The 12,624-nt window shown below is 39.3% G+C and overlaps 1 protein-coding gene across 1 annotated transcript; it reads right to left on the bottom strand.

Annotated features, from left to right (window-relative positions):
- Positions 1-486: 486 nt before the first annotated feature.
- Positions 487-5,684, bottom strand: vax1 (ventral anterior homeobox 1). The gene is made up of 3 exons (XM_060879792.1): positions 5,468-5,684; positions 3,398-3,585; positions 487-1,255 (listed from the first exon to the last, which is right to left on the bottom strand). The coding sequence occupies exons 1-3, from the start codon at positions 5,682-5,684 to the stop codon at positions 761-763; spliced, it is 900 nt and encodes a 299-aa protein (XP_060735775.1). The 3' UTR covers positions 487-760.
- Between the last annotated feature and the right edge of the window lie 6,940 nt (positions 5,685-12,624).

Below are 12,624 nucleotides of genomic sequence, written 5' to 3'. Positions count from 1 at the left end.
ATTCAAACTTGTTGCTCGTTACTTGTTGATGCGTAAAATATCTTCACAGGATGTTTAGCCCAGCTGGTGTCGGGCAAAATAATCAATACTGACCACCTTTTTGTTTTTTGGGGGGTTTTTTTGGCGAAAAATTCAAATCTGGAAAAAAAATGAAAGATAATCTGCAAACTCAATCCAAGCTGGATAACATGTCACTACATAAGAGAAGGAGTCTGCTGGGTTGTGTGTTGTGTTGTGTTGTGTTGTGTTGTGATTCATACATTACGTTGCTGTTTCTTTCATTGTTAGTTCTCAGCTTTGTAAAAAATAATCAAAGATTTTTTTTTATCATCGTTAAAACAGATCTGGCTATTGAACTGATTATTGAAAATCAGATGAATGGAAGAATAAAAATAAGTAAAGTAAAGTTGTGCTGGTGAGGATTTCTTTCTTTTCAACTTTCTTTTTTTTTTCTTATTTGTTTTTTCTTATTTGTTTAAAAATTCCCGACCTGGCGTCGAAAGTGTAAAGTAGTGCAAGAAGCTTGGAAACTCCTCCTGTCCTGAAAGGCGAGCGAGTCCGAATTCAGCTTTGTCACAGTCCCGAGAGGCCTCACGTGTGCGTTCTGACACCACGAAGAACAGACATGAGAACTGACAACCACGGCACGGATGACACAAAGAACACAGAGTGAAAAACAAAGAAAGAAACAAAAAAACAAACAAAAAAACGAACAAAACATAAACAAAAAAAAAAGTTGAGGAATTAAAGAAAATGGACATTATTCCAAAACTTTTTTGTCCTCTTTGCCGTTGGTCCGCGAGTACGGCTCGAAGGCCGAGGAGCTCAGGTAGCGGGCTGAGAGTTCCTGCAGGTTTCCGGCCAGCGAGCCGGCCATGCCCAGCGGCGCAGAGGAGATCCGTGACGCCACGGCTCCCAGCAGCGTGGGCACAGGGAAGCTGAAGAGCCCATGGTGGGCGCTGGTTAGCGTGCTGGAGCTGGACATGGCGGGCAGCGGAGGGCTTCTGGACGCTGTAGCTGAGCTGCTTCCGCTGCTAGAGGAAGATCCTCCGTTAGCAGCGATGCCCAGCGAGGAGCTGGCGCAGTGTGGCAGCAGACCGGGCATCCCCGGCGGCGTCAGCAAGCGGCCCTGTTCCAGCAGGCGCAGCACGCTGCACGTGGCCGCCGTCTCCGAGTGCGCAGCCGAGCGCAGCTCCGCGTCCTTCCCCTGGTCCTTCTTCTGCTTCGTACGCCGGTTCTGGAACCACACCTTCACCTGCACACAAGCGGATAACAGGAAGGAAAGGAAGCAGGTGAGAGGGATAATACGTCTAACAAAAACACGCCTGTGAAAAAATATTCGACTCGAACCACTTTTCTGTAATTGACCGTGCTGCAAATACAGAGAGAGGGAAAAAAAAAAGAAATAAAAGAGCGAGGGACAATTTAAAGAGTAATTACTGACACGCCGGAGCGTCTCTTATATAAGGTGCTATTATCCGAGTTAATGTTCACCTCATTAGCACATGGCGCACAGTTTGGAAATCAATCCACGGCTAATGAGTTAGCAACCTACAGCTGTGTAAACATGTGTCCTCTGATTGCACACACTGAACAATCAGGAGCTTTTAATACGACACAATCAAATGAATCAAGGAGTAGGTGAAGAAAATAAAGACTTTTCAGGTAAGAAACGATGCCAAGCCGCTTGCGTTCTTCCCAAGACGTTACGCTGGGAGCTTCGGATTGTCAGACTATCACAGAGGTGGAGGAAACACAATGATAGGAACCTTCTGTGTGTGTGTGTGTGTGTGTGTGTGTGTGTTGTCACAGAGACCTTTCCTACTTTCTATTGATTCTGACAAACACAATGTCGAACAGCTCTGAGCCTGTGAGTGCGTTATCACACACGACTGCACACGTCAAACGACACGGCGGTGGAAGCGTACGGCTCACGCGACATCCTACACGTGATTAAATACGTCTATCCCTCCGCTCCTCTGCCTTTTAACACGCCATTGCTCTGTATTTCTTTTTTCACAGCGTTCTGTTTACTTGTGGAAGGGTGAAAAAAACGACCAGTAAAATAAACTGAAAAACATTATATAACATTTTTAAAAAATATATACTATATTATATATTTTAAAAATACCGATATGGAAAAGATATGAATGAATGTCTAATGTAATCTTTTTTTATGTAGATTAATTAATTTTTTTTTTTTTTTTAACTTTTTTGAGGGTGAGAAAAAAAACAATGATTATTCCCTTTGACTAAAATTGAACTGTCTGCAATTAATGACTAATCAGACTCTCTCTCTCTCTCTCTCTCTCTCTCTTTCTCTCTCTTTCTTTCTCTTTCTTTTTTCTCTCTCAGTGTACGACTTCTTTCCTTGATGCATCTCTTCTCTGGTTTTTTTTTTGCTCTCTCACACGAGCACATGTTCTTTTTGTGAAGCACTAAAGACGTCTTTACACACTACCTGAACAACATCCTCCTCCTCCTCCTCCTCCTCCTCCTCCTCATCATCATCATCATCATCATCATCATCATCACAGAGATGTTTGTGACAAAGCCTGCAGCTGTTAATTGATCTAAATTGATGCATTTTGTCGATTCCATCTTCAGGTAAATGACATCTGGGTGTATTTGCTAGTCATCACACGACTTACTAAACAAACACATGACCACGACTCTAAGATCATCACAATACAGCGTGCTACTGCTACTGCTACTGCTGCTGCTGCTGCGAGAAACACACAAGAGATAAAGACGAGAGGTTCAGCAGCGTGACCTCTGGTGTGACTCGTGGCTCGTTTGCACGGCGCTGACGGCTCGCTCGAACTAAACCGAACCGAGACGACTGAGAGGAACACGTACGATGCACATGCACACGGTTAGCTCTTGGGGTTTTTTTGTTCCTGGAGAGAAAATATACTCTGGAGAAAGTGTATTCATTTTCCTTTTGCTTTCACTGCAGATCTTTAGCTTTAAACCTTCTGTCCTTCATCAACAGCATTCCAACAGACAGACAAACAAAATAAAGCCTAGCGACGAACGTAACGGTACGACAATATAACCAGTGTGAAATCGGCACGTTACAGAACGTGTTAGGAAAGACGTACGAAGTATGAATCAGACAACAAATAAAGTGCAGAAAAGAGTTGATCTTGTTAAACGAACGTAATGAATCAAATAATAATAATAATAAATAAATAAAAATAATACGTTTTCTGCCTTGGTGTGTATTTATACTGGATAACTATTTTGGTCATTTAAATAACGGTTTCTAAAACATGATCATTTATTTATATTTCTATTGTATTGAAAATAATCTTTTGCCTTTCAAAACCTAGCTGTGTATATTTTTGTCTGTGTGTGTGTGTGTGTGTGTGTGTGTGTGTGTGTGTGTGTGTACCTGAGTCTCCGACAGGTTGAGCTGCCGTGCCAGTTCAGTTCTCTCTCGGCCCACGACATACTGGCACCGCTGGAACTCCATCTCGAGCCTGTAGAGCTGCTCAGCTGTGAACGAGGTTCTGGTTCTCTTGGGCCGGTCCAGATCCAGACCTTTGGGTAGAATGATCTCTCTGATCGAGCCTTTGGCATCTGAAGAAAAAAGAAAAGGCAAAACAAACGCTGTGACTGTGTCTCAAACGTGTCTCTCTCTCTCTCTCTCTCTCTCTCACACACACACACACACACACACACACACACACACATATATATCAGTAAATTATTTAACTGTAATCTAATCATGTCAATAAAAATAATTGATTTTTTTTTTTTAAATTAAAGAAGAAATGTAAATTTACGCTGATGGTAAAGAAATCCAATTTCTTCCATAATCATTTTTAATTAATTTTTTTTTTTATATATATATATATATATTTTTGACTTTTTTTCCTTTGCAACATAAAATGCTTTTTTATTCTGTTAACACTACAACTAACCTGAAAAAAAAAATCAATAAAACGCCAGAAATTTTAATAACAGATATAAAACACACACGATTTTGTAAATAAATTTTTAAAAAAATAAATTAAAACATCGTATCGGCGTAAAATCCGAACGAAATTAGATCGTATTCCTTCGACATGCAACTAAACGCAGCTTGTTAAATCAGATTCTTTTTTATTTATTCTGATGATTTTCATCCTGCTCTGTGAAGCAGTCCCAATTTTTCCCTAAATCCCTAATTCTATTGCTGAAAACAAAAACAAAACAAAAAAAAAAGATTTCAAACCTCGTAAAAAAATTCTGAATAAATGATATAAAATATATTTTCCGCTGCTTTAAATTGTTTTTATATCGTTTCGACATTGTTCAATGCGTTTTTAATTTTTTAGCTTCCAGGTGCAAGGTGATTTAACATAAAAAAAAAAGAGAGAAAAGAAAAAAAAATGTTTATGGAAATGGCAGAAAATAAATAAGAGATCACTTGCTTGAAGAAATAACAAAATGGATTTTTGTTTTAATTGAAAATCTGATAGTAACAATAAAAGAAAATAAATAATTTTTTTTTTTTTTTTTTTTTAAAAAGGAGAAGGGAAAAAAATCGTTTTATCTTTTCATTCCTAATTTACACTTTTATTGTGTACACTGTGATATGATCAGTGAGCTGAAACAGGGACATCGCTTAGACAGAATAAAACAATAATTTAATCAGGTTAATTTCATTGGGCTTTGATCAGGTCTCTGTGTGTGAGACTGATTGAGTTTGGAAAAGTAAATAATAAATGGAGCTGATGCTCGGTGGGTTTTAGGAAGCGTTCAACCTTCACAGCATGGATGTTAGCGTTCGGCACTTCATTTCATTCCAATAAAAATTGCACGCATGGTTTATTTGCCATTCGGTCGAAGATGACCGGATGCTATGGCTTTTTTTTTTTTTTTTAATCTTCAGCTGAAATAAATTGCTGAAATGAAGAGAAATATTTCTTAAAAAATAAAAATAAATAAAAAAATCAGTCAATATAAAAAAAAAAGAATATTCGGTAATTTCCTGTTAAGTTTTATAAATTTGGAGAAATAATCTGTACGTTTTAAATGAACAGACCTACAGAGGAAAGGAAATAAAAAAAAAATACATCTGCTGTGATTATAAAACTAAAAGAAATAAATAGATTTTCATTCATTTATACAGAACAAAAAGAATTCATTTTAATACCAGGAGTATTATAAATATTGTTGAATTCATTAGTTAATAAGAAGACAAAGAAGACAATGTCAAGTTTTATGTGTCGAAATTTTAAAATTAAAATGCAAAATAATTTTTTTTAACAATTCAATAAATAAATATCTTTTTTTTTTAAAAGCTTTAAAACATCTCCATCAGTTTCACCAGCAAAGCTTCTGTTTATCAGCTGAATAAATGAAAATGCTGCTGATGTTAAGTCTGCTATTACTCTGTCCAGAATTCCTCCTGAATTTAGTGAACTCTTGCTACGGAGCGTCGTTAAATCCGAACGGAGGAACATCACGCTCTTACCTCGAACTAGAATCCGCCGGCAGTAGTCTGGATCTCCCGTGCTCGTGCGACCCTTTTCACAGTTTTCCATGGCTCCGGATGAGGAGAAGGAGTCCTGCGGTTCCTTCAGGAGTGTTTTGGAAAGGCTCCCCTGGGAGTCTTTCACCTCCTTGCTTTCCTTCAGTCCGTTCTTCAGCACCATCCCCACTTCCGGCTCCTGGCTGTAGCGGACGTCCATGTTCGTCTGTCCTTATCGGAGTAGCCTTTCTGACTCCTTTCTCTTTTTCTTCTTCTGGTCTTTTTTAAAGGCCAAAAAAAAAAATCTTGATAATACTAGTTACTCTGTCCCGTGTGTAAAACCACAGCTATTTGGGCACTTGGGTCAGGGATCTAATGTCGGAGCGGCACTTGCTTCATGTCCCAAGCGTTTTATCATCAGTGTCTGTGCTCACTTGGCCAGTGATCATGGACTTCTCGCCCCTAAATTCAGCAGCAATTTAGTGGCCCCTCTCTTCGTTACTTGCGCATCAGCCTGATAGAGACGATCTCCATTCAATCAGAGCCACGGATGGATGCATGCCCGCTCGTCGCAATTGATTACGGTAATTTCGCCGGCTTTGGATTTGTGTAACCTCCTGAATACGCTAAATTGTTTGGGGAAATATATGCCGCGCTAATGGAGGGGTGCGTTGCCTACAACCCCTCTTCTAGCCAGTCTTCACACGCATACACGTACACACACTTACAGATCCCAGTCAAATGATTGGTCTTGGAACATGAAGGAGCGCACACACGCTTGCAAACCCCAATATGCACAACAGAGGGAGAACACTCGCTGAAAAGTTCCAGTCCAGTCCCAGGTGTCCCGCTGACAGCCTGCGTGATGTCCTGTTACTCTGATCAGACGGAAATCTATATTCAGTTTAAGCAAATTTAGTCCAGATATATTGCAACAAGCCCGCACGACAATTCACACCACTGTCTCTACGATAGGACTGACAGACACGGGCGGAATGAGAGAGAGTGGGAGAGAGAGAGTGGGAGAGAGAGAGAGAGAGAGAGAAAGAGAGAGAGAGAATTTGACTGAGCGAGAGAGGCGGAGAGAGACGTGGGATACAAAAAGAAAAAGGAATGGGAGAAAAAAAAAATGAAATGCACTTCGGCAGGAATTTGTAGCGCCAAAGATCACACGCACACGGTCAGAAAGAAACGTGAGCAGCGAACAGCACTCTGACTCTGTGTGAAATAAATAACACAAACTCATCTATAAAAGTAACAAAATAAAAGTCATAAAAAAAAATTAAAAAAAAATAAATATCAGGTCTGTATTGTACTCCAGAACACTTGGACACACACCTTCAAAAACACGCAACAAAACACCAGATTGTTTTGAGAGCAAAGTTTAAAAAAAATATATGTACAAAACCCTGCTCCTTATATCTGTTTGTGCCTTGAACACAAGAAGCACACACACACACACACACACACACACACACACGTCCTCATTACACACACACAAACACACACACACAGAGGCACTTGCAGCTATTTTTATTGTCAACACAACAATATCTGGGAGAACAGCCGTGCTGGTAATCCAATAAGACAATTGATTAGGCTACAATGATTCAATTCAAACCAATAGCTGTGCACTCGGGCCCTTCTTGTCACCTTGTTGGGCCAGAAGGCCTCTTCCCTCTGAACCCCCCCAACCCCAAACTCCCACCCTTCCTAAAGCCTTTCACTGCTTTATGGGAAAGAGAGAGCACAAGGGGAGAAAGATGGCAATTATCTAATTGGACTATTAACAAACAATTCAGCGAGTGTGTCTGCTGGGGAATAGTGGAAGACCAGGAGGGGGAGGAGGAGGGGAGAAGAGAAGAGAAGAAGTGGAGCACTAACTTCATTCAGCGAGTGTGTGGAGCAGCCTGTTGAAGAAAAAGAGTGAGGGAGAGATTGTTTAAAGAAGAAGAGCTAAGTGGAGGAGGGGAGGGATTGTTTAAAGAAAAGGTAAGAAGGGGGCTTGAAGGGAAGGGAAGGGAAATGGAAAGGGAATGGGAAGGGGGATCACGAGGCGGAATCTCAAGTTGAAGCTTGGGAAAAATGAAGGTTTTTGGTGTGACAGGGACCAGCTGTGGGCCTTGTCTGTGTGCACCTTGGCAAAAACACACAGCAGGAGGTGTGACCAGATATCAGTGACATCATGTGTGAAAATATGATACGTGACACCGCAACCGCACTTAAAGAATAAACAGAAAGAGGCAGGATCGTGAGACGTCTGTAGAACATCGTGATCAGTTATATCATGATCAAGTATTTCGAAAATATCTTTTATAATTTTATTTTTTTTTTTAAACTGCATAGACTCTTAACACCTAGGAGTCTGAGATGTTTTTCTTATTCTTGAGCTTGCTGATGTTTTGTCCTGAACTGTTTGCATATTTATTTTAAATCTCATTATTCTGTACTCAGTGAAAAACTGGGCTCCGATACAATAAAATGTGAGAAAATCAAGTGTTCGCCCTGCGAAGCAAGCTGAAATATAATTTAGGGTTCTAGATGAAGCCAAATGCTTTATTTTCTTTTATTATAGAGTTTTGTTTGGAGTTAGCTTTAGGAATATTATTTTTAAACACTTTTCAACACTGTTCTACTTAACACTGTAGACTACTGTTTTGTTGGCATCACGTTGCCACCCCTAATACCAGGGATTTTTTTTTTCTTCCTCTAAACATAAAAAAATTCTAATAATAAAAGAAAGAAAGAAAGAAAGAAAGAAAGAAAGAAAGAAAGAAAGAAAAATGTATTTTAAATAAAAATAAAATAAATAAAAAAAGGATGATTGCTTAAACAAATATTCTAGTTCTTTCCTTAATCAAATTATAATACAATAAAAAAAATACAGAACCATTAAATTGCAGATTTTCATTTGTTAGTACTGTATTTAACCAAATAATAAAGAAATGAACCAATAAAAAAATTACTGTATTTCATTTCACTAGCTTCTTTAATTGTTTGTTGTTTTGTTTGTTCTGTATGTTTTAACCAAATAATAATAAAAATTGAATAAACTTAAAAAATATATCTTTTCAAGCATTCAAATGTCATGCTATTTCACACGCACACACACACACACACACACACACATGCATACACACACACATGCATACACACACACACACATTAATATTATGAATAAATCAATAATATAAATGATAATAATATGAATAATATTTGATTGATATTGACATTGTAAATGGAGGATGATCTGAGACTCAGTTCCAGGCTTCAGCTCTACATTAAGGTTAGTTCAATGTGTGTGATTCCTCACACTCCTGTCCTGGTGTGGATGTTGTGTACACAGTGGCGTGATACCGTGTCTCAGTGTGTATGCGTTCATAGGAATGGCAGTACAAATTGACACAAAAATGGCTCTAGGACATAAAAGTTTACACTATTTGTCTGTGGTCCGGTTTGTTCGGCGTTCTTCAGTAGGAGGGGTTTTGACACGGTTCTGTATGTGACACAGGGCCACCACTAATAGCCTAATAGCCTACCATTGTAGATACTAATTGGTGTTTCCAAACAAAGAATATCTGAATAGCCTACTCTCTGTTTCCCAGGCCTAGACAACAAGAAAATCAGAACACTACTTACACTATTGTTCATTGTGCCCCCTTGTGTTGCCAAAACAGTTCTGAGCCATTAAAGCATGGACTCCACCGGACTCTGAAGGTGTGCTGTGGTATCTGGTACCAAGAACCTGTGAACCTGTATGATGTGAGGTTAGGGCTCCATGGACCAGACTTTATTGTCCTGCACATCCCACAGATGCTTGATCAAATTGAGATCTCCTGAATTTGGAGGCCAAGTCAACACCTCAATCATCTTTTTTCATATTCCTCAACCTTGAGAGGAACCAGACACAAAAGAGAACCTCGTCCTCATTTGGGTGACACTGGAGGGTGTGAAAACAAATTGTTATAAACACAGGAGTGTGTTATTATGAATAATGTCCTTTCTACAGTCATATATAGACCTGCAATTGTGTATTATTTAAGAGGTTGTTGTCCTCAAAGGCAACATGGAGTTGGCATCTGCTCATTGAATGTTTGAAATCCTCATGAAGCGGAATCCAACTGGAGCTGGTACATCTCTAGATGCCTCAGGATCCTCACAGGGATATGAATGTCAGGACCCAAAGTTTCCCAGCAGAACATTGTCCAGAACATCATCACTTCTCCACCATCTTGACATCTTCCCGTAGTTCATCCTGGTGCCATCTCTTGCCCAGGAAAATGACCCACACACAAACACATACACACACAAAATGATGTAAAAGAAAATGTGATGCATCAGACCAGGCCTCCTTCTTCCATTGCTTGATGGTCCAGTTCTGATGCTCACCTGCCAATTATAGGAGCTTTCAGTGGTGTACAGTACACGAGTCAACATGGTCACTTTGATCGCTCGCCGACCCCAAACACAGCAAGTTGTGATGTTCTGTGTGTTCTGACTCCTTTCTATTATTATAGCCATCATTCACTTTTTTCAGCAGTCTGTGCTACAGTAGCTCTTCTATGGAATTGGTTCAGACAGAATAGACTTCACTCCTCAAACACATCAGTGAGCCTTGAACTCTCACCGGTTCACCAGTTGTTCTTCTTGGGGTGGTTTTGGTAGGGGTCAAAGTCGTCTAGCCATCACAGTGTGGTCCTTATGATCCTTATGCTTGGGCATGTTCACTTGCTGCCTAATATATCCCACCCCTTGATTGGTGGTGTTGTAGTCAATAAAGGTCATCGAGATATCGATCAATAGAGATAATCAATGTTACTTCACTTGTTAGTGGTTTTAAATTTATGGCTGATTGGAAAACAACATCTTGCTAATTGACATTTTGGCATCTCATGTGTTTGGTAACGTCAACAAGAGATCCTACATATTTGTGATTGTGCTCTTTGGTAGTAGCTTTAATAGCTCGACATATAAACACTGGGAATTTTACAGGCTGAAGTAAGTTGTCAGTCGGCGGGTGTTAAATCAATACGCTGACTTTATTAAAGGCGCTCAAAGTGACAAATCCAAAAAAGGAGGCAGAAGCAAGGATGGTAAACAAGCAGAGAGTTCAAATAACACAGTGAAACAGTCCACGTGGCAAACAAATCTGAAATCATAAAACCAGAGAACAACAAAAATGCAGGTAAAGTATAACATTTTGTGTTGAGCAAGAAGTCTTGACCAGAAGTGAATAACCAGGGACCTGGAAGTGGGTCCATACACAGGTGAGAGCTCCCTCTGATGGCTGGTGGTGGGGGGGGCATTCATTCATTCATTCATTTTCTACCGCTTATCTAAACTACCTCGGGTCACGGGGAGCCTGTGCCTATCTCAGGCGTCATCGGGGATCAAGGCAGGATACACCCTGGATAGAGTGCCAACCCATCACAGGGCACACACACACACACACACACACACACACACAACGGACAATTTTCCAGAGATGCCAATCAACCTACCATGCATGTCTTTGGACCGGGGGAGGAAACCAGAGTACCCGGAGGAAACCCCCGAGGCATCTTAGAAACAATTAAGTATTTATAGATAGAAGATCATTGGGAATTTTACAGGCGTATGTGAGCTAGAAATAGGATGTATATGATCTATGTATAGAACTTGGTTGCTAACTGTTTATGTTTACGAAGTAAAAAAGTAAAATTGAAAGGTTATACCGCTCACAACTCCTAAAAAAATTCAACTTACTATTTAATTTAGTATTAAATTATTTCTTTAAAGTATTTCTTTTTTGCTTTACACCAAACCACCCACATGCATTCTGAGCTTCTTTGAGACCGATGTGTTTTGCAAAAAAGCTAAACTGAAGTTGACACGTATAGAAATGTCTGTTTGGCCTAGGAAGTTAATGTAACTATTAAATTATTAACTACTAAAAATGAAACATTTCCTGTTTTATTGGTGGGAAAATAACCTTTATATTGTCAGTTAGCTACTATTTATTGATTTCTGCTATAAGAAATTTTTTTTTGTGACAGGAATCCCGCTCATGAGACTTGCACATGTCAGGACTCAGCCCGGACTTTTTGGCCATGTGCATTTGTTATTGTTTCTTGTCACGTGTCTGCCCCACCTTCGTCTGCTCGTCCCCGCCTTCGTCTGCTCGTCCCTGTCGTCACACCTGATCCATATTGTGTCATCATTGACTTTTATATTTAAGTGAGCATTAGTTATCATTAGTTAGGTGTAGTCCCTGTTAAGTGTCGTCATTTGTATTGTTTTAGTTATCGTCATTTATTGTCTTTGTCTTCATTATTTATTAAACCCCTTTCATTTGAAGCTATCCTGCGTACGGGTCTGTCTCCTTCCTTCCTGGATGTGACAGCACACAAGGGTCTGGAGAACTTGAGAACTTTGTCAAGAAAAGCTTTTTGTTTTTTGTTCACAATCAACCATTACAGCTATATTACAAATATAATAGGCTGGGAGTGAGAGAATGTACAGAAAAACGATAAATAAACAAATAAATAAACAAATAAAAGTCATTTGAATGATTTACTTAATTAAAAAAACATTTGTTTGTTTGTTTGTTTGTTTGTTTGACTGATTGTTTTTGTTTGTTTGATTGATTGTTTGTTTGATTGATTGTTTGTTTGTTTGATTGATTGATTGATTGATTGTTTGATTGATTGTTTGTTTGATTGATTGATTTATTGTTTGTTTGATTGTTTGTTTGTTTGTTTGTTTGATTGATTGATTGATTGATTGATTAAATAACATTCTTGAGAACACCTGATCTACATGATCAAGCAAATATTATTAAGGTAATAAGTCTTGAATAAATAATGAGCAGTAAATAAGTGCTAAAACCCGCTGGATAGAAACCGCTGCATTTTCCTTTTTCACACTTGTATCAGTTTGTCGACTCTTTTAGCCTCAAAGTTTATATCATAACGTGGGTGTAAAAACTCGGCTCAGGTGAAAGGATGATTGATCTCTCTCTCTCTCTTTTTTTTTCATCCTCAGCTCGCGTTCTTATTGGATGATCCGAGAGCTTGCAGCAGCACAGAGGAGCAACATCCTGTGGAGAGCGTTAAATGAAGGCCATTTGAGGAAAGTGACAGACTGCAGCACCACCAAGAGAGAGAGGGAGAGAGAGAGAG

This window comes from Tachysurus vachellii, chromosome 10 (assembly GCF_030014155.1).
Source record: "Tachysurus vachellii isolate PV-2020 chromosome 10, HZAU_Pvac_v1, whole genome shotgun sequence".
NCBI classification, from domain to species: Eukaryota; Metazoa; Chordata; class Actinopteri; order Siluriformes; family Bagridae; genus Tachysurus; species Tachysurus vachellii.
This window is presented reverse-complemented; position numbering and strand designations above follow the sequence as displayed.